The 23,222-nt window shown below is 43.4% G+C and overlaps 1 protein-coding gene across 3 annotated transcripts; it reads right to left on the reverse strand.

The window, feature by feature from the left end:
* Positions 1–4,357: 4,357 nt before the first annotated feature.
* Positions 4,358–22,862, reverse strand: LOC148521761 (zinc-binding protein A33-like). Of its 3 annotated transcripts, XM_088474718.1 has the most exons (4): positions 22,673–22,862; positions 20,109–20,206; positions 7,151–7,252; positions 4,358–6,238 (listed from the first exon to the last, which is right to left on the reverse strand). In XM_088474718.1, the coding sequence occupies exons 2-4, from the start codon at positions 20,157–20,159 to the stop codon at positions 5,228–5,230; spliced, it is 1,164 nt and encodes a 387-aa protein (XP_088330844.1). In that variant the 5' UTR covers positions 20,160–20,206; positions 22,673–22,862; the 3' UTR covers positions 4,358–5,227. The 3 variants fall into 3 exon arrangements, with proteins under 3 accessions (XP_088330844.1, XP_088330847.1, XP_088330845.1); XM_088474721.1 differs by lacking the exon at positions 7,151–7,252; XM_088474719.1 differs by lacking the exons at positions 4,358–6,238; positions 7,151–7,252 and adding an exon at positions 14,244–16,534.
* Between the last annotated feature and the right edge of the window lie 360 nt (positions 22,863–23,222).

The raw sequence follows: 23,222 nt of genomic DNA on the forward strand, positions 1-23,222 counted from the left end.
TTCTGCATTCAAGCATGCCCTTGTTTCCCCCATTCTTAAAAAACCTACCCTTGATCCTAACCTTTCTAACTACCGACCCATCTCTCTCCTCCCTTTTGCCTCCAAACTCCTTGAGGGGATTGTCTACAAACGCCTTACCACTTTTCTTTCCTCCCACTCCCTCCTTGACCCTTTTCAGTTCGGCTTCCGTTCTCTCCACTCCACTGAAACTGCCCTCACGAAAGTCAGCAACGACCTTCTTGCTACAAAATCCAAGGGCCACTACTCTCTTCTCATTCTCCTTGCTCTCTCTGCTGCTTTTGACACTGTGGACCACCCTCTCCTGCTGCATATCCTTCACTCCCTGACATGACACTGCCCTCTCCTGGCTGTCATCGTACCTCTCTGACCGATCTTTCTCAGTTTCCTCTCATGACTCCTCTTCCTTCCCACAGCCTCTTACAGTAAGTGTTCCTCAAGGTTCTGTTCTTGGACCTCTTCTATTCTCCCTAAACAGCCACAGGCATTACATACCGATTCCATTATAAATGACCCACTCACACAGTGTTGGTGCTGGAAATTGATAGTTCTGCCTGTGTCAGTTGGAAAGCTTGTTGCCTGCAGATATTTCCCTATGGAGAAGCTAACCTGGATTCTTCTAAAAGGTCTGCTAAGTATCTTACTTCAATGCAAGTTATTTATGCCTACTGAAAAGAACGGGGTAACATTTTGTTACAGCACAATTAATCTGGAGTACACTGAAGATTTACTCAGTAGCTTGCTGCTGTGCAAATTACTTGTACTGTTCAGGAAATCCATTATCTGTTAACAATTCTCTCCTGTGGCAAATATTTGTGCTATTTGACAGAACTGTTTGGTATTTCTCTACAAGAAAATTACCTGTGCATTCAGAAAACCTACAAAAAGTTTGGGAAAACTAACATTTTTAACCATATTTACCCGACCTGTAATGGTCAAGGGAAGTTTGTTCCAAACATGCAGCCTAGATTTCCAAAAGTCAATTTGTGGCAGGACATTGATTGGGATAAAGTCCGACTGTTAGGTTCTGAATTTGTTGTGGACCCGGGGTGGTGATAGAAGCAGACACAGGAGCAGACTTATATGAAAAAGTGGGGTTTTTAATAAGGGACTGAGAAGACATGGGAGTGGCAAACAAAAGTCCAGGTATAGCACTAAAGTGCACTTGATAACTGTTGTGAGGGTTAATGAACAAATGTCCAGGTAGTGACAGGCAGAACAGTCCAGTATAGGTATGGTGAGCTAAAACAGAATGCAGGCTTGATGAGCTGTAAGTGAATGCAGGATTGGTAAGCTGTAGCTGATGCAGACAGAGGTAGTGAAGTCCAGCTGGGAATGAAATGAAACAAGGTGCAGGGAAACAGCAGGTTCAGGTACTCAGGCAGGTAGGAAGGTATATGGAGGAGGTAGGGGAATCCAGCAGGGTTTGGAGCAGGTTAGGAAAAGCAGGCTTAGGCAATGAATCCAATAGACAGGTTTAAGCACAGGAACACTCTCTCTCAGCTCTCGCAGAGAAACACGTTGCACTGGCAATGCAAGGGAGCTCTGAACTCCCTTAAATCCCCAGTGCACAGCCATGAATGGTCAGAGAGGAGCATGTGACACAACAGGATAGGGCAACTAGGTCACCTGACCAGAGACAAGATGGCGGCGCCCATGCCAGAACGGAATGGAAGCACCCCCAGGCCCAACCAGACCAGAGTGACAGTATGCCCCCACAGAACCACGCACAGCCAATGCTCTTCGCCAGGCACCACCACCACCGCCAGACGCCCCTCGCCATAGCGTCCTCACAGGTATTAACCGTCGACTACCATGCCGAGAGACCCTGGTCGTGACACCGACATAGACAATATGATCCAAATTCCCAAATATTTAAACCAGGAGGTCTATTCCAAGGCAGAATGTGCACCCCCAACAGGAGAGGAAGGACCATGATCAAGAAAGCAAGATTTATTCCAGTTAATGTGCAGCTCAGAAAACTGTCCAAAGGAATCTACCACTGAGAGAAGGGTAATCAGAGACTGATGAATCAGACAGAAATAACAACATGTCATCTGCATAGAGAGCCACTGTGTAGACCCTTTGTTGTATCCAAATCCCCTGTATGCTGGATGACACTAATAAGACATGCTAAAGGTTCAATGGCCAGGGCATAAAGGGTCTGAGAAAGGGGGCAGCCCTGTGTTGTGCCCCTAAAGAGGCAAAAGGAAGGAGAAACATACCCATTAATACAAACCCGCCCTAAAGGAGAAGAATATAGCAATTTAACCCAGGCTATAAATCTAGGTCCCATCCCAAAACGGCACAGAATCAAAGGCCTTGGCGGCATCCAAAGACACCACCACTACCCAGTTATCCACAGAGTCTGCTAGCTAAAAAATCTAATACAATCTCCTAAAATTCTGTGAGGCGATTTCCCTGGCAAAAATCCTGTCTGGTCGGAATGTACCACCTCACCAATCACCCTACTAAGCCTAAGTGCCAGGGATCATGACAATGATGGCCTCTGACATAGAACGAGAAAGAGAACCCAGTTCACACAGCTCATTAAAAAGGTCAAGAAGTCTGGAGGAAAAGAAAAGGGCATGCTTCTATACAGCTCAATGGAAATCCCATCTACTCCTGGGGCCTTACCCCCCCAGAAATTAAGAAACAGCCAACTCAATTTCCTCTATAGTAAATGGAGAATCAAGGAATGCTCTACTGTCCGGGAAAATGGAAGGGTGGGATATATGTCCCAAATATTCAAGTATATCTTCTAGGGCAGGGCTTGACAAATTTTTGTAAAATCTAGTAGCCAGCTTAAAAGTTTAGGAGCCAGACATCATCCATGACCGAAATATATACACCACACGTGAACCTTCAATGCCCCTCAACCTCCCCACATACCATCAGACCACCACACATGCTCCTTCAATGGTAATCAGATTCTACCACATGCCCATACCTGCCTTCAATTCATAGTATGTCACACCCTAGTGCTCATGTACATAGGGGGGTATACAATTAGGCTGCGAAAAGTCGGAATCGGCGATAATTTATCGCCAATGACGTCATTTTCGCCTATTTAAATTATCCCCGTATTCAATTTCAAAGACTTTTCGCAGGTTCGAAAAGTCTTTGAAAAAAAAAAAACCTGGGATAACTTTTCACCATGTTTTACATGGCGAAAAAAAGTGCAGAATTGGGGTTTAGGGGTGCAGGCTTAAAAAAAATAGCCTGCACCCCTGAGAATGTCATTTAAAAATAAACTGTCAAAAAAAAGTAAGAAAAAAAATAGGGACACCCCCACAAAAATGAATTAAAAACTTGGGGTGAAAAATAAAAGGGAAACCATGTTTAAAAAGAGGGAAATAGGTTCAGGAGTATTCTGTAAGTGTGCGGCAGGTGTTTTCTAGAATAGGCTATTAGCGGCAGGTGCATTTTTGCAGAATTTAGAAAAAATGACTTTAGGGACTTAAAAATACGCTAGTACCCATTTTCATGTACCCCAAATTTGATGGGACCACTTAAAAAAAGGAAAAAAAAACCCCAACTTTCTTCTGTACTCAAAAATGGGGGTAGCCATAGTGATCCCCCCCATGTCTGGACATCTTAGGGGGGGTCCCCGGCACATTTCCCAAAAATTCACGTTTTTTTTCGTAGATCCAAATTCGCCGGGTCTCGTTTTCGCTTATTTTAAATTGAACACGGGGATAAAGCGGGCACACGCCCGATACTTTATCCCCAGAAAAGCTCCGATGTGGAGTGAAAAGTCCAGCATGGACTTTTTGCTACCTAATTGAATAAGGCCATAGTATGCCACACAGTATGACCCAAATACATAGTATTCCACACAGTATGACCCATATACATAGTATTCTGCACAGTATGACCCAAATACATAGTATTCTGCACAGTATGACCAAATTCATACACATGTGGGATGATGAGTTCTATAAGTACATAGGATGATACATGTGTAACTTGGAGAGAGATGGTGGGAGAGGCACATTTAGGGAGTTTTGTCGAGCCCTGTTCTAGGGTATAGTGAGCCTGGGAACACTAAAGACTGGCAAAATACGCATAAAAACGCATTCTCAGTAGCAGGGGTAGGAGGAGTGCAAATTACCTAAAGAGTCCCGAATTTGAGCTCAGATCTTTATTTTTTTATGAACTTTTGTAAGGTGAGGTAAACAGATAAATCTGAATTGCTTAGTAACTCACTGTACAATTTATATAAATACTCAGGAAAGTGCTCAAAGATGCCAAGTGTCACAAGGGTTTAGTTGCTTTCCCCACATTAATTACGACACAGTGCTAAAATCAGAATATTGAAAGACCTATATAGGGTAAATTGAGTACAAAGAATCTAGTTTTATTAAAATCAGACACATATGTACTATCTTTGACAAAGTTATAAAGACATACAACAAGTACATAAACCAACACCATATATCAATATTGATAAATACCCAGGACAAAATTAGTTAAGTTTCTAGAGCATTCATATAAATTACATGGACCAATTAAACTCATAAATTAATGACCTCAAAAAAATAAGCAGTCCTACAATCTCGTACAAAGCTTAATAACAAGTAGCATAAAATCATACACATTGGGCCTGATTCAGAGCTGTACACAAACCCGATGGTCTGTGTTCAACCCCGATGTTTGAATATCTACACGTGTGCAGGATCTGTACTGCGCATGTGCTGATCTCCTGCGAGCTTGCTCTCAGTGAAGGTGACTCAGATGACCGATGTTCACGCAGAGTGATCCGATGCTCGTCTTTGGACTCACCAGTGAATCACAGCAGCCAGCAGGAGGTGTCTAGTTACACAAAATGTCTCCTTTGGCATTAACATATTATTGCACCATCGCTGCGTACAAAGTCGTGCTAACAATAGTGTGCAACGCTGAATCAGACTCATATATAGGGAATAATGTCCTATTTATCACTTCATGTTACTTATCTTTGTACACTGAGGTGGACAGGTATTGGAGGATCAATTTTAATACGATGATAATTGAAGCTTCTTCGCCACAAGTATAAGATTTTCAATTTGAGGTGACCATTTTTGACATGGTAATTAAGAAAAGATTAAATAAAACATTCTGTAAAACTGTGTTAGAATGGTATGAATGTATATTGCAAGTGCTTGCTGTATTGCAGGCAGGTGAGTAGACTTGTCATCAGTGTGTTTAAAACTCCTCTGCAAGCTTCTTATGATCTAATTGGTGGCAAGAGAGTCATAGGCCGAAGATCTTCCTCCCTTACAGGGACCCCTGGACCGAAGAAAGCAAAGAGTGTTTCCACAAACGTACACTTAGACATCTCAAAAAGAAGACCTGTGGTATCTACATCATAAAAAGCCAGGTAACCACTGAAAATATCCACAAATACACCGATTCTTATAGGCACAGTTGTAGGCTTTGAAGCCAAGAGCCCACAGCCGTAGTAGACAAAGTCTTTCTGTTTACGAAGCACCCAGAACCCATTTGTTGGACATAGATCTTGAGATCCTTTTCGTGTCACTGACATTTTCGCAACTCCAACAATCCAATTGTTTTTATGACCAACATCCACCTCCCAGTAATGCTGACCACACTGAAATCCTGGCAATCCTAGTAGGTAAAGCCCTGGTTCAAAACAGTTTTTGCCTTTTGGAAGCTGGGGGAAAGATGTATATCTCACCTGCTTGAGATTTTTAGATAGAAAGAGATTGGGATGAGCACTCTCTGGGTCAAAACATAAAGACTTTTGCATAGGTTTTACAACATGCCTTATTCCTCTCCACTCCTGTATCTGGAAAGGTGATATATGTCTTTCTTGTGTTACCATGAATTTGGATATGTCCTGTAACTGAGCCCTCAGCACCTTCAATTGCTCTGTGTCCACCTTTATTTGTTCTCCTTTTTTCAATGTCACCAGCAATTCCGTAATGGAAGTAGACAAGGCTGTTAATGAAAAAACTCTGGTTTCCAAATCCATGGTGGTCTTTTCTACTCTACTCTTATGTTTGGCGAGAAGTGCCTCCTCCTCCTTTACAAGATACTGGTGAAGGTGATAAAAGGATTCGCTAATTCTTTCTCTCTGCAGATCAGCAGTTAACTGCGTTGTACGTAATTTCTTCTCATACTCTTCAAACAGATCCCATGCGGCTTCCTGCAGACATAACTGATCTTTAGCCACTTGCATCTTCTCATCTTCTTGCAGGACAAGCCATGAGGGACTCTGTGCAGAGGGGATAAAAGCTATTAGTAATCTAGTTTGCTCAATACATGTGTACAGTAAAGGAGAGATGGCAAAGTGAGTGGTATGTACAGATGATGATAAAATGACAAACTCCATACAGCTTAAAACAAAATAAGAGAAGTGTCTGATAACCAAGAAAATGAATAGACATGAAAGGATGCGGAATACAGAGCTGAATATTATTCCTGAATACACTCAAAAGAAATATGTCCACCGTGTAAGTAACACCAGAGATTATGAGGCCTAATAAAAAGCTCTGAAATGCATTAATGTCAAATTTAATATTTTTATTTGCACTTTAAATAGAATTGGCTTTTGTAATTTATAATAAAACATTCATAGTTTTTGTGTCTTGCAATATTAAGTATCTCCTTTTTTTTTAAATAGGTGGACCAAATGTAATAGGGTGAGAGTTTAGAAAATGTGAGAATTTTCTCAACTTTTTAATCTCGGCCAATATAATAGAGCCCGAGGACATGCAACTCCCATGTTTTTCAGACTCAAAAAATTCACGATTTAAACTCTCATCCAGATGTTTTCCCATTTTGATGATACAACTCGACCAATGTAATATTGTGAGAGGTTACTGCTACACTCTCACATTTTCTAAACTCTCACCCTATTACATTTGGCCCAGTGTGTCTGGCAGAGCATGCTGGAATTTATAGGTCTAAATCAGCTGGAAATCACAGTTTATCTACCTCTTCTTTGCATTGTCCTTGAACTACCTGGCGATTTGTTATCCTTATAAGTACTGCTAGTGAGGTTAATGCATAGGATACTGTTTTTTCCCATCTAAATAACAGCAGAGTTCAAGCAAAGATAAAAGTAAATCACAGCCTGTTAGCATTAGCAGTGAATGATACTCAGCAAGTATGTAAGAAAATGTACCTCCTCTTTCTGATGATTCATAATTTGATCTGCCGTCAAAAGCCCCTTAGCATCTGGTTCCTCCTCCTGTGGAATTCTGTTTTCTGGGTACTGACTTTGTATCTACATCACATATATAGGCCCCATGTCAAATAATCTTATGTTTTGTAAAAAATATTGAATGCCACTTGTACATATTGATTTAATAGACTGCATGCATTCTCACAGATGCTGATTTAGCCTACAAAAGATTGAACAACAATTGGCAGAAATATTATCTACTCCTAAAGGGACCTGGCCAGTATCCCGGGAAACATGGAATGCTGGCGCTTAGAATAACGGTACCGGAATACCGAAGATAAGTGACAGGGTTAGGCACTAGGGGGAAGGTCAGGCACTATGGGGGGAGAATTAGGGTTCAGGGAGGGGGAGGTTAGGTTTAGGTACGAGGGGGGGAGGTTAGTTAGGAGAAGGGTTAGGATACTTACTGACAGGAGATTGGCGCCTGTAATACTGACTGTCAAACTGTAATTTAATTTCCAATAAATAGGTCTTTTTTTTTTTTTTTTAGAAATTAGGCAGATTATGAAGAAACTGCCACATTTCAGCCATATTCGGATGGTCCGGCACTGCAGAGCTACAAGACTGTCCCTCAGCAAGAGACAGGGTTGTATAGGCAGGTGAGTAGGGCTGGCAGGCTCACTCATAGCAGAGGAACTGGAGTTCTTCAGGAAATGGCAGGCATTTAAGCGGCTAGCAATTTTAGATGGTTTTCCAACTCCCTATTTAGGTGTTTTTATAATACTTGTCCACTTGTATAGATTAAAGAAGGTAAATAAAAAGCTAACAAGGGGTCATGTTGTAATATAAAAGAGGAATGTAGTGTTCAAATGCTATGTAGTTGTTTGTCATCTGAAATATCTGAAAGGGTAGGTAGCGGATTCACATCATTACTGCAGGGTGCCCAGAATCTGGAGGAAGGGGATGCTAGGATGTACAGCAATGTACTGCTCCCCAGGAGCAGGAACAAATCATAGAGTTAGTCACCTTGGTGCATATGTAAATCGGTACAAATTCAGTTGCTATTATACTCCCTCCTGCCATGCCTTAATCTCCACATGTATTATGATATAGGTATACAGTTCTGAGGTCTCGCTCTTCCTGGGGTCTAGGACTTAAATTGTACTTTCTTTTTCAACCAACACTGCCAGAGAAATTTAGCTACACGTACTATATGTGGTGACTATCCAGACAATAAGTGAGTGGGTATGATATACTTGATTTTTATAGCCCTAATATAACCTATTGGTTTATTAATTAAAAGGTGCAGGGTTATGTGCAGGATTAGGGGGCAATTCCAAATGTAACACCATACAGTACAGTAGTATTATCAAATGCCTCACTCCACCCTTACATTTTGCAAAATACATCACATTTGTTTTGTATCTACTAGTCTTTTACACTAGAGGAGTGTTGCTTGGCTGTGATAACCTTATGATTACCAGAGAGCGGAATCGGTATGTATGACCGCCGGCCGCATGGTTTGGTAAGCCGGGCGTCAGGCTCCCGGCGTAGGGATAATGATAGGGGTCGGGATATCGACACCTATCATTAGACCCCTGCCGGGATTAGACAGTCGGGAAGCATTTCGACCATCGGCTTCCTGACTGCGGGCCTCATTCAGACCCACTCGCAAGCGGCTGTCCGCTTGCAAGTGGGTCAATGGTGTGCACTGCGCATGCGCACGACGGAGGGAGCTCCATCGTGCGCATGCGCCAGACGCGACGAGCGAAGGATTTTCCTTCGCTCGTTGTGTCTGATCAAAGGGGGCGTGCTGTCGATGTTGATTGACAGCACGCCCCCTTTGGTGGGCGTGCCGGGGGCGTGCCTGCCAGACGGAGGCGTTCCCAAGGGAACGCCTACCGTCAGAAGCCGGCCCCACTGACATCACTTGTGATGTCAGTGGGAGTGATTTTGGCTCTGATAGAGCCAAAATCACTCCAGGGCTTGTGGTCGAAAACCCCGACCACAGGCTTCTGGTCGCACTGGCGATGGTCGCGATGGTCAAGACCATCGCAACCATCATCCTGCACGCTCGTATGAGCTGTGGGTGGTGACCCACAGCTATACGAGCGTCCAGGAGGACGCTCCATTTTTATGGAGGCCGGCCCTCATTCAGAGCGAGCGCTCTGCTCAGAGCGTCCGGCTCTGAATGAGGGCCTGCATCCCCAGAGAGCATAGAGTGTATTAACCTGTACACTTGTGTAACATAATTTAGGGTTCTATTTATCTAATATACAAATGTACATATGGTCACACATTATTGTAACATATGTTAGTGTCTTATTGACCTAATTCAGTACAAATTGGCATTGACTAAATTGTATATGGGTGTGAAAGAACTTACCGTATATACTCGAGTATAAGTAGACCCGAATATAAGCCGAGGTACTTAATTTTACCACGAAAAACTGGGAAAACTTATTGACTCGAGTATAAGCCTAGGGTGGGAAATGCAGCAGCTACTGGTAGTAATCCTCCCCTGGTACTGTCCCCAGTAGTAATCCCCCCCCCCTGGTAGTGCCCCCAGTAGTAATCCCCCCCCCCTGGTAGTGCCCCCAGTAGTAATCCCCCCCCCTGGTAGTGCCCCCAGTAGTAATATCCCCCCCTGGTAGTGCCCCCAGTAGCAATATCCCCCCCTGGTAGTGCCCCCAGTAGCAATATCCCCCCCTGGTAGTGCCCCCAGTAGCAATATCCCCCCCTGGTAGTGCCCCCAGTATTAACCCCCCCTGGTAGTGCCCCCAGTAGCAACATCCCCCCCTGGTAGTGCTCCCAATATTAATCCCCCCCCTGGTAGTGCCCCCAGTAGCAATATCCCCCCTGGTAGTGCCCCCAGTATTAACCCCCCCTGGTAGTGCCCCCAGTATTCCCCCCCTCCCTGGTAGTGCCCCCAGTAGCAACATCCCCCCCTGGTAGTTCCCCCATTATTAATCCCCCCCCTCTGGTAGTGCCCCCAGTAGCGATATCCCCCCCCTGGTAGTACCCCCCGGTAGTAACCCCCCCAGTAGAAAGAAATGTAGAAAAAAAAACCCACTTACCTGTAACCCCGCTCCTGGTCCTGACGCTGCTACAGGCTCCTCCGCCGCTTTGCATAATGGGAGAGACGTCTCTCCCATTACCCACTGCGGGAGCCGGAAGATGGCTCCAGCAGTGGGAGCAGCAGCAGTGGCTGCTGATTATGCCAAACACATAGCTGCCGGCTCCGGCGGCTGTGTGTTTGGCAGTGTGTAGTGCTGACCGAACTCCGTCCGGTCAACGCTACACACGCGGTGCAGCTGTGTCACAGTGACACAGTCTGCACCGCGGCCCGCATGGCACGCTACTCAGCAGCGTACCATGCGGGCATGACTCGAGTATAAGCCGAGGGGGTGCTTTTTCAGCACAAAAAATGTGCTGAAAAACTCGGCTTATACTCGAGTATATACGGTAATTGGTGGGCGATTTAGCTAACTCAGTTGATAAGTGAATGCAAGGTGCAGTGGAGAATCCCTGTCTAACCTTTATAGTAATATCCAAGCCATGGACACACTGCTCCATCCAAAAATGTGTTTTAGCTTAAGACTGAGGGACAGCTTTGGCAGCTTTAAATGTTGGGCGCAGTTATAAGTATATGTTTTTATTCTATATACTGTTGAACGGGTAGTTAAAATAAAAGATATCAGTATTGATAAAAATTTAATGGCAATGATTTTTTGGAAGATCTAATGCTCTAAGCTGTCAATTGGCAGTTTTTATTATCTCTAACAGCAAAGTATCAGTGGAAATTCCATTTTAATATTTAGAATATCACTAATAAGAGCCACCATCCCGGGTCTGGTTTAATAACAATAATTAGCAATTACCATAATGAATCTAATATATTAGGGTGAGTTTGAGGTGTGTGAAAGATACAAATGTGAAAGTCCCTTTTCTGTCTGGAAATGGATTATATTAAGGATTTAATGACTAATTTAAGTTGCGTTTCCTAAATGTATAGAATCCGATTACTGGATATGAAAATGAGTGATACTGGAGTGGTTTTCAGAAGTAGACATTGGTATTAAAGAGCAGCTACTGTCACTCAGGAGAGGGATACGCTTTGACAATAACTAGTCCTGCTGTAAGGGCCCCTACACACTAAACAATATTTTGAACGATTTGGCCGATTCCGATGCATCAAGTGTGTATGCACTGCGCGCGCCCCATGGCGTCGTTCGCCGCATCTTCAGATCTTTTGTACATGCAGGAAGATCTGTCAATCTCGTTAACTATTCCCCGCAGATAGTGCAGTCTGACGATCAGGCGATATGGTTACATTATATATTTAACGATGTAACCACCAAACGATGCAAGATACATGGTTTGGTCGTGTATATATAGTGCATACACACTGTGCAATCAATCTAACAGTTTGTCCGGGAGTTCGTGGGACATCGTTGACGACATGTCATCGTTTGCAAGTCGTCTAGTGCACAGGTTCTCAAACTTGGTCCTCAGGACCCCAAACAGTGCATGTTTTCCATGTCTCCTCACAGAATCACAAGTGAAATAATTAGCTCCACCTGTGGATCTTTTAAAATGTGTCAGTGAGTAATGAATACACCTGTGCACCTGCTGGATGACCTGGAAAATGTGACCTGTGTGGGGTCCTGAGGACAGAGTTTGAGAACCTTTGGTCTTAGTGTGCACCTAGCTTAAGTGAAATGTACTGTATAAAGAAAAAAGAAAATAATCTAAATTGAGAACACATACAAAGCCAATACAACAAATCATTGCTTTTACAGTGCCAAGGAAATAATATACACCCAGTCCACCACTCTCTACTTAATGCCTAGTTTAAAGGCAAAATCTGCATAATCTCTTAAGAGATCTCCCCTAGCCAGATCCATTCGATCATCTCAGTAATTTCTCTTTTGCTACTAAAAAACTATTTTTTCATATGTCTCCTTCTACCTGTCCGCTTCCTACTAATCCAAACCCCAATACTTAGCTCTTCAATGTAACCCTCTCTACTTGCACTTTCCCTTCCACCTGCAAACATATGCTCATCTTTCCGACTGTCAAGAATCCCTCTCTGGACCCTATCATTCCTACTAGTTACAACTCTATTTTCTCCACACATTGCTGCATATGGGGTTGTGCAGCCGCAGATCGATCAGAGGGCCCGATTCAGACCCGCTCGCAAAGATGCGTTCGCACGCAGCATGCCGATGTTTGCAATGTGCGCATGCGTACACATCGCAGTGTGCGAACCAGTCCATGCGATCGCGAAACGATCGCCCCTTGTGCATAGACGCCTCGCTAGCTTGAGTTACAGGATGAGGCATTTGTGGGTGGTGACGGGTTGGTCGGTGGAAACGGGGGAGTGGTAGTGCGAACGCAGGCGTGTCTGAGCGTCTTAACGCCGTTTCAAAGGCTTGCATAATTAAGATGCAGCGTCATAGTACACGCCACTTGGCTGAGTTTTATACTGAAGCACTCGCAGTGCTTGCGGTAGGGTATGGTCAGCCACTAGTGCTGCGTACGCTTCCGATGGTACTCTGTTACCGATTGTTGCATACACTTCCTGGAGATAACGTGTATTCAGAAGGGAAAGTGGGCATCTTAAGACAGGCTGGTGGGCGACTGCATACACACCGCGATCGCATGCCAAGACATAGTGGGCGTGCTAATGCCTTGCTGTGCGATCACTTTGGCTGGGTGCGAGCGGGTCAGAATCGGGCCCAGAGTGCCATTGCTGACCCCTGTCCACCACTCAAAGCGCCTACAATCGGCATGTAGGCCTCAGAAATGGAAGAAAGTGGCATGGTCTGATAAATTGTTTTCTTTTACATCATCTGGGCAGCTCGGTGTGTGTGTGTGTCTTTTACCTGGAGAAGAGATGGCACCAGGATGCACTGTGGGAAGAAGGCAAGGCAGGGGAGGCAGTGTGATGCTCTGGGCATTGTTCTACTGGGAAAAATTGGGTCCTGCCATTTATGTGGATGTTACTTTGACATGTACCACCTACTTCATTATTGTTTCAGACCAAGTACACACCTTTATGGCAATGGTATTCCCTGATGGCAATGGCCTCTTTCAGCAGGATAATGCACACTGCAACAATTGTTCAGGAATGGTTTAAGGAACACTATTGACTTGGTCTCGGGAAACCCCAAATCTCAATCCTATTGCGCATGTGCTGGAAAAACAAGTCAGAGTGATGGAGGCCCCGTCTCACCACGTGGACTCTGCTGCCACCGTCTTGGTGCCTGTTACCATAGGACACCTTCAGAGGGCTTGGGGAGTCCATGCCTCGACAGGTCAGAACTCTTTTGTTTACCACGAAACCTGAGCAAAGGATCAAACAGTGTGTCTTTGCTTATAATACATTATTAATAACTGATTTTTGTTCACATAGCGATTAATAGATAATAGTGGCTTTCTTGATGGATTTATCAAGAGATGCGTAATATTTGGGTAGTTTTGGCACTGTCAAAAAAGGAAGCCGCATTAATAACTATCATGGAATATATATGATTAGTCTCTGTCTCGCTGTCTTGGTACAACGTGAACGTTTTGGAAGACTGCACAGAAAGATACCTCTTAGAACATCTGTATTGTGTACTCAAGGGTGTTGTGTATTCAGTGCGGAAAATGTGCAACTTGTATTATACACAATAATGATATCCGCTATTAATGGCCATTAGTAATTTGCAGTATTATTAAATTTTCTACTTCATGGAGTATAATTGTTTTACTCAGTAAAAACTGATAAAAAAGGCATGCATTGTTTCTTTAAATATGCAATGTTTTGTCATAATGTCCAATCAGCTAAGTACAAGGTACCTATTTACAGTTTTCCGGCATTACTAAAATAAGTTATTGCGAATGTATGAACTGACGTTTTGATAAACCTACAGTAGCTTATGTATTCCAAGAACAAAACAATACAATTATAGTCTTGAGCAGCTATAAATTCTTAAGCATTTATCTTTACAGACTCAGCAGTGAAGAAAGAAGACATGTCTGTTTTTATTACCACACAAACATTATTACATTATTTACAATAGTTTTATAAGTGCTATAATATTCTCATAAGGAAGCTTAACAAATTGTTTGTAGTGTACCAAAAAATGAGCACATTAAAGTGCCTGCGTCTCCTACAGCCTGTGATTGCAATCAGTAAGGGAATACAACCCATTACACTAAAGAGTACACACCTATACGATCGTCAGACTGTTCTTTCGATTTCGAGAGAGTGTGTATGCACCTTCCATCATGTTTTGTTGGATGAAAAGTGGTCGAAACAAAGGATCGCATCTTATGTGCAGTTTAATATTCAAACGAGTCGACCAGGCCAGATCGGACCAAAAGTGCAATGTGTAAGCACCTTCAACCGTTCTTGCGATTCTACACAAGCAGCAGCTCCGCCCCGTGCGTAGTACAATCATTTTCTTTTGCTATTTTGGCAGTCAAGGTTTGTAGGTCGCAATTATGATTGTATAGGTATGTACATGGCCCTGTGGTTGGGACTTCCCATCGTGATTGAAGTAGTTCGAAACATCGCATCGAAAGAGTGATTGGTCGCAAAGGTGTGTAGCCAGCTTTAGACCTTCAGAGTGCCCCAATTATGTCACTAGTTCTAGTGAATTTATAGGTTGCACTCTTGTGAATAGTATCAACCAGCAATATGACTGCTGTGTATAAGGAGTCAGCAGTGGATGCAGGAGCTATCGCAGCTGATAACATGTTAGCAGCTGCGATACAGTAGCTGTAGTTTGGTAATGCAGCAGGAGGCGTCATGCCTCCTACTACTTGCATTCCTGATCCGAGCTGCTTCCTTGGACATATCAGATTATCTGTGTGTCCCTTGGCCAGCTGAGTGACTTTTCAATTAATGTTCATTTATAAAACATAGGAGTAGATGTGAAAAGTTGCATCTAAAAATGAAGAAAAATAAATACATTTTATTGTGTAGTTGGTCAGCAGTGAAAATAGGGATATTTCTGGGGGCAGATCTATAAAACCTGGCACAGTCCTTGGCAACTATGGCTGTGACATCGGGCATTTAGAAAGAAGTATATCAGTGGAACATTGTAATCAGAGATGTTGAAAGATCACTTGGATGTTGACTTCTAATGTTCGCTGCGTGCAGCCATCTTGTATAGGCCAGAAGTGATCTAGCTCTCATCCACTATTGAGAAGGATCCCTGTGGTCATACCAAGGGTGAGTATCAGCCCATGTGTGGTCTATGAACTGGCCACAGAAAACACCATACTGAAAGGAGGAGCATCATTAAAAAAAAATAATGAAAGCAGATCTTATTAAAAAAAATCTGGCTTCATGGTTGTTTTTCTCTATATGCACAGACTTAGTGGGCACCAGTCCTCTTCTCTCACAGGGATTCCAGGGCAAAAAAAGGGAAACAATTTCTCCTGCACAACACAAACAGATAGTTGAGATATTAGGTTTGCAGTGTCAGCGTCATAAAAGCACAGTTGACTTCTAAATAAATCTAAACAAACACCAATCCTTAGAGGCAAGGTTTTCAATTGTAGGCTTGAATGGGTGTCCCCAATGCCATAAAACACGTTGTTGTCTTGCTTGCGTAGAACCCAGTAGCCGTTTGATGAATTCAGTTCCCACGCCCCCTTGCGTTCCACTGACTCTCTCACAACACCGATAATCCAATTGGTCTTATTGCCCACATCCACTTCCCAGTAGTGCCGCCCAGACTGAAATCCAGGCATTCCCAAGACATAAAGCCCTGGCTCGAAACAGTGTTTGCTTGGCTTCCACATCTGAGGACAAGCCTGAAATCTGACATGTCTGAGGTCCACGGACAGAATGAGATTCGGATGCGCACTGTGCGGGTCAAACTGAATTGGTTCGGGCATTGGTTTCATCATATGCTGCATTTCATTTGCAATGCGGAGCTGCACAGGGGAGTCACATCCATCCAGTTCCACCTCAAGCCTTGCCAATGTCTTTAACTGACCATCAATGATCAATATTTGCTGCTTTGTCTTTTTTGCCTTTTTCAGTTTTTCAATCAGTCCCACCAATTGCAAGGCCTTGTCCTCCAACTCATTTATTACTTTATCTTCTGCGTTTTTAGTCTCAATCAGTCTCATCTCTTCCTCTATTTCCAGCAAGCGATGACATTCCCTGTAAGATTTGCAGAGTTTCGACTTCTGTATGACAGCATCCTCTTCTATTGTGCTCATTTTATTCTGAATGTCGCTGACCAAGTGCCATGATACAATCTGCATCTCTGAAAGTTTGCGGCTGACATCATGGAGAGAGAGTGTGAGTGCAGGTGAAATACCTTCATCTTTGTTTTTTGTCATAGTGAGGCTAGTTTGTGCTTCCAGTTTGGTGGTCTACATAGAGAAGGACATATAGTATCCTGTTAGGAACCTATTAGTATATATAGAACTTAAGTGGCGGTAAACTTTACAGAATCACAGACATTCTAAATGGCTCATCTATTGTTAATGTACCGTTTCCTCCACATTGGGTGTAGTTTGATGGAGGTGTTTATGTTATAGTGACTCATTCAGCAACAGAGAACATTAACACTCAACTCAAACTTTATCTTCAATACAATTATTCTATGACAAATGGGTTGTCACAAACGTATGTATCAGCAGATACAGAGAAACCCAACATTTTTTTGTTACTTTAGAATAAGAGCTGGGGTCAATGAGCCTTGTAGACGCTTGCAGTAAATATATATTTTAGGCATGATATGATGACATTAATTTTATTTAAGGCTTGGTTACAATATTACTTGCTCTTTTTTGCTTTACTTCAGACAGGTTTTCTTGCTGGATGATGAGCAATCATCTCCTGATTTTAAAGCCTATAATTCATAATGATGCTCAATAACAATCTGGGGGGAATTCAATCCTGCGGCTAGCTACCCGTGCTGCGCAGGGAAATGCTACTCAATTAAATACGTAGCATTTTCCCCGCATGGTATACCAGGGGTTAACATGCGCTAACCAACTGATTCCGCACTGAATCAATGGGTTTTTCCCCGTGCATTAACTCCCAGCTGGTGCCATTTCTTGCAGACTTTTCTGTGCAGCTCCTGAAGCTAGAGGAGAAGTCCACCTCTGGGGGTTAACACCGGGGGTAAACTCCACTAATTGAATCTTCCGATGCAGGTAATTAGATTCCTCCCTCTGTCTCTCTCTAAAATCAGATATCCTGCTAAGAAGAGGCAAAAGCGCAGCTTAATCTGAACAATGAAGTAGTCTACAAAGGGAACATTCATATCTGTCCCTACTGATATTGTTTTAGAATTCTATGGGCCAAATGTAATGGGGTGAGAGTTTAGAAAATGTGAGTTTAGCAGTAAAACTCTCACACTAATATATTGATCAAGTTGTATTTTCAATACAGGAAACACCTGGATGAGAGTTTAAATCTTGAGAGTTTTTTGAGTCTGATAAACATGCGTTTGAATGTTCTGTGACTTTATTACATTGGCTGAGTTTAAATATGTGACAGCTTTCTCTCACATGTTCTAAACTCTCACCCTATTATATTTGGCCCTAAGGGGTCTATTCATCCAGATAAAAATATCATGAGTGATATTTTAGTTTTGAACTCGCCACGAGTTCATTGTTAAAACTCATGCTATTCATCATTCCCCTGTTACAAAAGTATCACTTCCGAAAAGATGCTATTTTTGCGAAGACATCTTTTCGGAAAGTTATGCTTTTCCCCTGTCCATGTTCTCTTTCTGTCTGCATCCTCTCTGCACAGAGCTCCCGCTCCTCCCACACACCCGCTCCTGGCTCATCTGTATGTGTCCCTGGTGCCCTCGCACACCCCATCGCTGTAATTAACCCCGACCCCGTGGCCGCCTGTGTCCGTCATTCCCGTCTCCCCCTATCCGTGCAGCATCCCCTCCGGCCGCCCGTGTCAGCGCCGGTCCTCTCTACCCTGTGGCCGCCTGTGTCAGCCCCGGCTCCCCGCGGCTGTAGATGTCCATGCGCCCCCCTCTGGCCACCAGTGACAGCGCCAGCTCCCTCTCCACTCGAGGCCGCCTGTATCTGTCTCGTCTCAGAGCGGCTGTATATGTAAGTGCAGTACCTCCCCCCTCTGCCTGCGGCCACCAGTGACAGCGCCGGCTCTGACTCCCCTCGGCTGCCGGTGTCGGTAGCTGACCCCCTCTAACCCGCCACTGGAGTCTGACCCCCTCCCCTTGCATCGCTGGAACTGCCACTGCTCCTAACTTTCCCCCCTGGTGCCCCTGCAGCACAAGCTTCCGCTGGCAGAAGAGAATAACAGGGAGCCGGTCACAGCCAGAGATGCCGGAGGTAAGTAGAGACAGCAGCAGGGATCTGAATAGATCCCTCTGCTGCACAAGCTGCCATGTAATCGTCAGCTTGTGCATGTGATCTGATGCTGTACGCCATCTCAGGGTGGTGAATAGCATCACTCACAAGTTCCGAAAAAAATGCTTTTTCGGAACTTGATGAATTCCACAATTTCCACATCCCCATACTAAAGTATGGGGACTGTGGAAATTATCGGGGAGAATTGTAACTAGGAGATATCTGTGATATCTCCTGCGTTACATGATTGATGAATAGCCCTGACACATAAATTATACAAAATTAGGTGAAAATTTTATTTTTCACCTGCTTTTATATAAATTAAGTAATGATGAATAGGTCCCTATGTGTTTTATTCCTTGTTATATAGTCTATCCCAGTGGTTCCCAAACTGTGTGCCTCGGCACCCTGGGGTGCCTCAGGACACTTGCAGGGGTGCCTCGGGATTGTGGTCCAGCACGAAATCAAATTATTCATGGTCAATGTAATGTAAATATGTGGACAAACTGAAGTGCAAACCTGTCCACCACTATATAACCAAACCTAAGGATGACAGGTCAGCACAATTTACTTCACTTTACTACATTTTTTTCTGACTTTCTCAATAACAAACGTTTGGCTTAGGGGTGCCGTGAAGACAATGCTGTTATTCTAGGGCGCCATGATTCAAAAACGTTTGGGAACCTCTGGTCTATCCAGATCTGAGAAACAATGCATAGATCTTATGGAAAGAATGAATTCCTATTGGACTTCTTCTAAGCTTCCTAGACTTCTTGAATTAAATCATAAACAACAGCTAAATTACAACAATATAATAGTTATTACAGTCTACTTTAGGACCAAAGTCCCGGGTCCGACCCGGGTTTTTGAATACTGTTTCAAGAAGTGTCACAGCTGCTTATACCCCTTTTACACTGCACCCTTTGAACCGGGTTATTCCTGGGTCGACTCCATTCACACTGAACCCATGTCAGCCCTACAAAACAGTGTATGTCATAAGAAATTTACTTATTATTTGGAACGTAAAGATGAGGTCATGAAAAGTGGGTGGTGACTGCTGCACAGCCGCCAATCAGCTCATTTTAGTCATGACCTGCTCCTTTCACACCTCATCGTCACGGAGCCAGGAATAACCCTGGTTTTGGCCAAAGTCAAAATCTCAGGACAAACAACCAAGGTTGATCCTGTCAGACCAAGCCAGGACCCGGGTTGACCCAGCAATATCCGGGGTTAGAGGCTTGGGGGTCTATTTACTAAGCAGTGTTAAGAGACAGAGTGAAAAGTGATAAGAAAGTGATAAGATACCAGCCAATCAGCTCCCAACTGCCATGTCACAGGCTGTGTTTGAAAAATGGCAGTTGGGAGCTGATTGGCTGGCACCTTATCACTTTTCACTCTGTCTCCTAACACTGCTTAGTAAATAGACCCCCAAGGGTCTGAAAAGGGTATTACTATTTGTCCCTCTTACTAGGCAACTTTATGTCCAGTTTATCAGTTACAACAATACAAGTCTGAATACATTATCAACAAAGAGGGGGACCGCACAAAATAAAACTTATAACATTTTAAAATCTGTTCAATATATGATTAACTTATAAACTAGTACCTCATCATCCTTGTGTGCGCTATTAGGCTGGCCAAGTTCCGTAGAGTACATGGTAGTACATTCACTGGTTCCTTGCTATATTCTGATATATCTAGGATCTGCAAACGTCACACAGATAAAGACATTGTTATGTACAAAGTATCAGAGGACAACGCCTATTTGTGCTGTCGCTCAGTACAAATGACTGCTGGGAAATTAATGCTTCACAGAAAAAAATTAACTATTTCTACAGTGAAAGACCGAGCAAAGGTTACAGTGCTAACTAGCATTAATATGTATTAAAATTATGGGTACAGTGCAAAAATTTTAATATACAGATGTGATATCATACACTGTGGCTTCAGAAACTCCAAGCAGCCCCTCTCAGCATGCCAGGTCCCAGGTGACTCGGCCATGCCGAGCTTCTTTCTTGCTCAAAATGTTCATCTTATTCACATAAATAAAATAACAATGCAACAGAACTAGATTACACAGATTCATTTGATATGCCAGGTGAATGAGGACACATCTGTAATATTTTTTTCCGGACCTCAGTTACCGATTGCGGCCTCACCCCGATGCCCCCCGTGTGCGGCACCTGCGTGGCTGCAAAGATGTTATATATTTTTTTCTTTTGAAGGAGGGGGTCTGGCCACACCTCTCCAGGTTGGCCACACCCCTCCCTGTACCTAGGCCCGGCAAAGCTGTCGGCAGCCCTGGCAACGGCACTGCAATTTGTGCCCCTCGGGGGCCCGATCCCATCCTGGATTTGCACATTTTTGCTACCAACTCTATGGGGCTGTGAACATAAGTGTGCGAGTCCAGCAATGCCCCATTTACTCGCGGGTGCAAGGATCTCGCACCTAATTGGATTGAGCCCCAGGTGTACAAGTGACCAGGTTTTGCCTTTTAAATTATTGTTGTATAATATTTGCAGGCTTAATCACTGATATCACGCTGCTTCCCCGAAATCAAACTGTCATATATACCCCATAGTATTGCAACTACTTAGCAAACTGAGAGTATACACACTGGGGCTTATGTAGAGATAGGATCATATCAAAAAGAGGATCAGTTTATTCCTGGAACAATGCATGCTGCAGTTCAAGGAGTACAAATGCAGTTTGTTTTTTTTGCATGTAGCAAAGAAATACTGTACTTGACAGCTTTGATTTGCATTGAAATTTAGGGCCGTATTCAATTAGAAGCGAAAAGCCGAGATCTGCAAAAAAGTATCGCTGATTGCGACTTTTCGCCTGTCGGAAACTTATCTCTGTATTCAATTCCATCCGCTTTTCACTTACGCGGAAAGTCAATGCAATGTAGTAGGCGAAAAAGATTTGCCTCTGAATAGCAGGAGAAATGAAGTGCAACATTTTTGGTTTGGGGAGCAAAGGTGGGGAAACCACTCAGAACCCTTAGGACAGCCCCCAGTGGACAACTGCGTCAAAAAAATCCTGCTAAAAACTTAACACCCCAAGAAAGTACTTTGAATTTGGGGGCGAAATAGCACAAAGTGGGGGGACAAGTTCGCAAACTATCGAAATAAGGTTCTGGGGTGCACTAAGAAGGGGTCAAGTATTTTTGGGATTGCAGGTGCTTTTATGGGGGTGAAAATTCTCAATTATTAAAACTGCACTTTACAGACAGTAAAATATGCTAGCACCCATTTTCAGGTTCCCCAAATTTGACAGGACTACTTATTTTCTCCAAAAAATACTGCTTAATGCCATTCTTCACAACTTGTGCAAATATGCTAATTAGTGGCAATTGTGCGAACTTAAGTACCCCAAACAGTAGTATTAGGGCTAATCGGGCACTACTTAATTGATTCCCAATGTTTCTACATCTTTTTGGGGGGTTCAGGCTGATTTCCCCGATTCTGACAACACTTTTTCGCCTGTTCTGACTTCACGTGTTGCCGTTTTCGCGTCTTTTGGAACTGAATAGGATGAATCGCGGGTACGCACACTATAAGTTTCCGCAGCTAAAATACGTGATGTAGGCGAAAAAGTCCGGCATGCGAAACTTTATCGCGTACATGAAGCTAATTGAATACGGCCCTTAGTAGTAAACTAGGTCATGACCCTCCCAACTATAATTGGTAAATTTATTATGCATGTTTTTAACCAGGAAATTTACAACTCACACAAATTATCCCGCTCACTGCATTTGTAATGCACGTTATAATTAGGGATGTGCAGGCTCGGATAGGTTCGAGTTTGCACGTGGAGTTCGGATTTTTCCCTCCAAAAAAACGGAACTCAGAACGAGGCAAAACGTCATCTTACATGGACGAACATCATCATTCCTGGACAAAAGACCAGGAATGATGATGTTCGTCCATGTAAGATGACGTTTTGCCTCGTTCTGAGTTCCGTTTTTTTGGAGGGAAAAATCCGAACTCCACGTGCAAACTCGAACCTATCCGAGCCTGCACATCCCTAGTTATAATGCAAGTTTAAACACATATTAACATATTTCAACACCGGTTTCTGTAACCTACAGTAAAATCTGAATTAATTTGTAAGAATGTATTCATAAATCATTTCATGAAAAAAATAAAAAAATGACATACAACATACCACTTTAGTCATGTGACCACTACTCCAGCTTTAGATGGTGTGGATACACAAAATTTCATTCACTTGGTGCCTCCTTATTAATCCAGCACTGTTGTTGCTACTGCTAGAAAACACATACTGACAGGTTACAGCAAACTGTGACAAGTGGGTTTCATTTTCATAAACCTTAACTTTCGTTTCTGCCTCACTATGCAAAGGTCTCGTGATAACTAGGGAACTGCCCACACAATCCTGACTGCTGACTGCAACATCACTTCCTGTGTGTGTGGAACACAATCCTGCTTTTCCCAGTGAGGAAGCTGCTTGTCTGCGATCCCACATTCAGCAGCTGATAAACTATACAATATAGAGAGACCTGCAGTCAAGTGGTTGCTTTTACTGATCTTCATGGCCTATCACAAGTACCAACTTGACTTTTCATAGTGAGCCTGATGCAGGGCTGGAAGTAAATTGGACAGTCATTGCTCAAAATAAGTGTGCAAGGTGTATGCATTTAGGGATGAGACTGCTTCTTCATGTCTGCATCTAGTTCACACCTCCGATTTTTCCT

This window comes from Taudactylus pleione, unplaced genomic scaffold (genome assembly GCF_031769625.1).
Source record: "Taudactylus pleione unplaced genomic scaffold, aTauple2 ptg000155l, whole genome shotgun sequence".
Taxonomy (NCBI): Eukaryota; Metazoa; Chordata; class Amphibia; order Anura; family Myobatrachidae; genus Taudactylus; species Taudactylus pleione.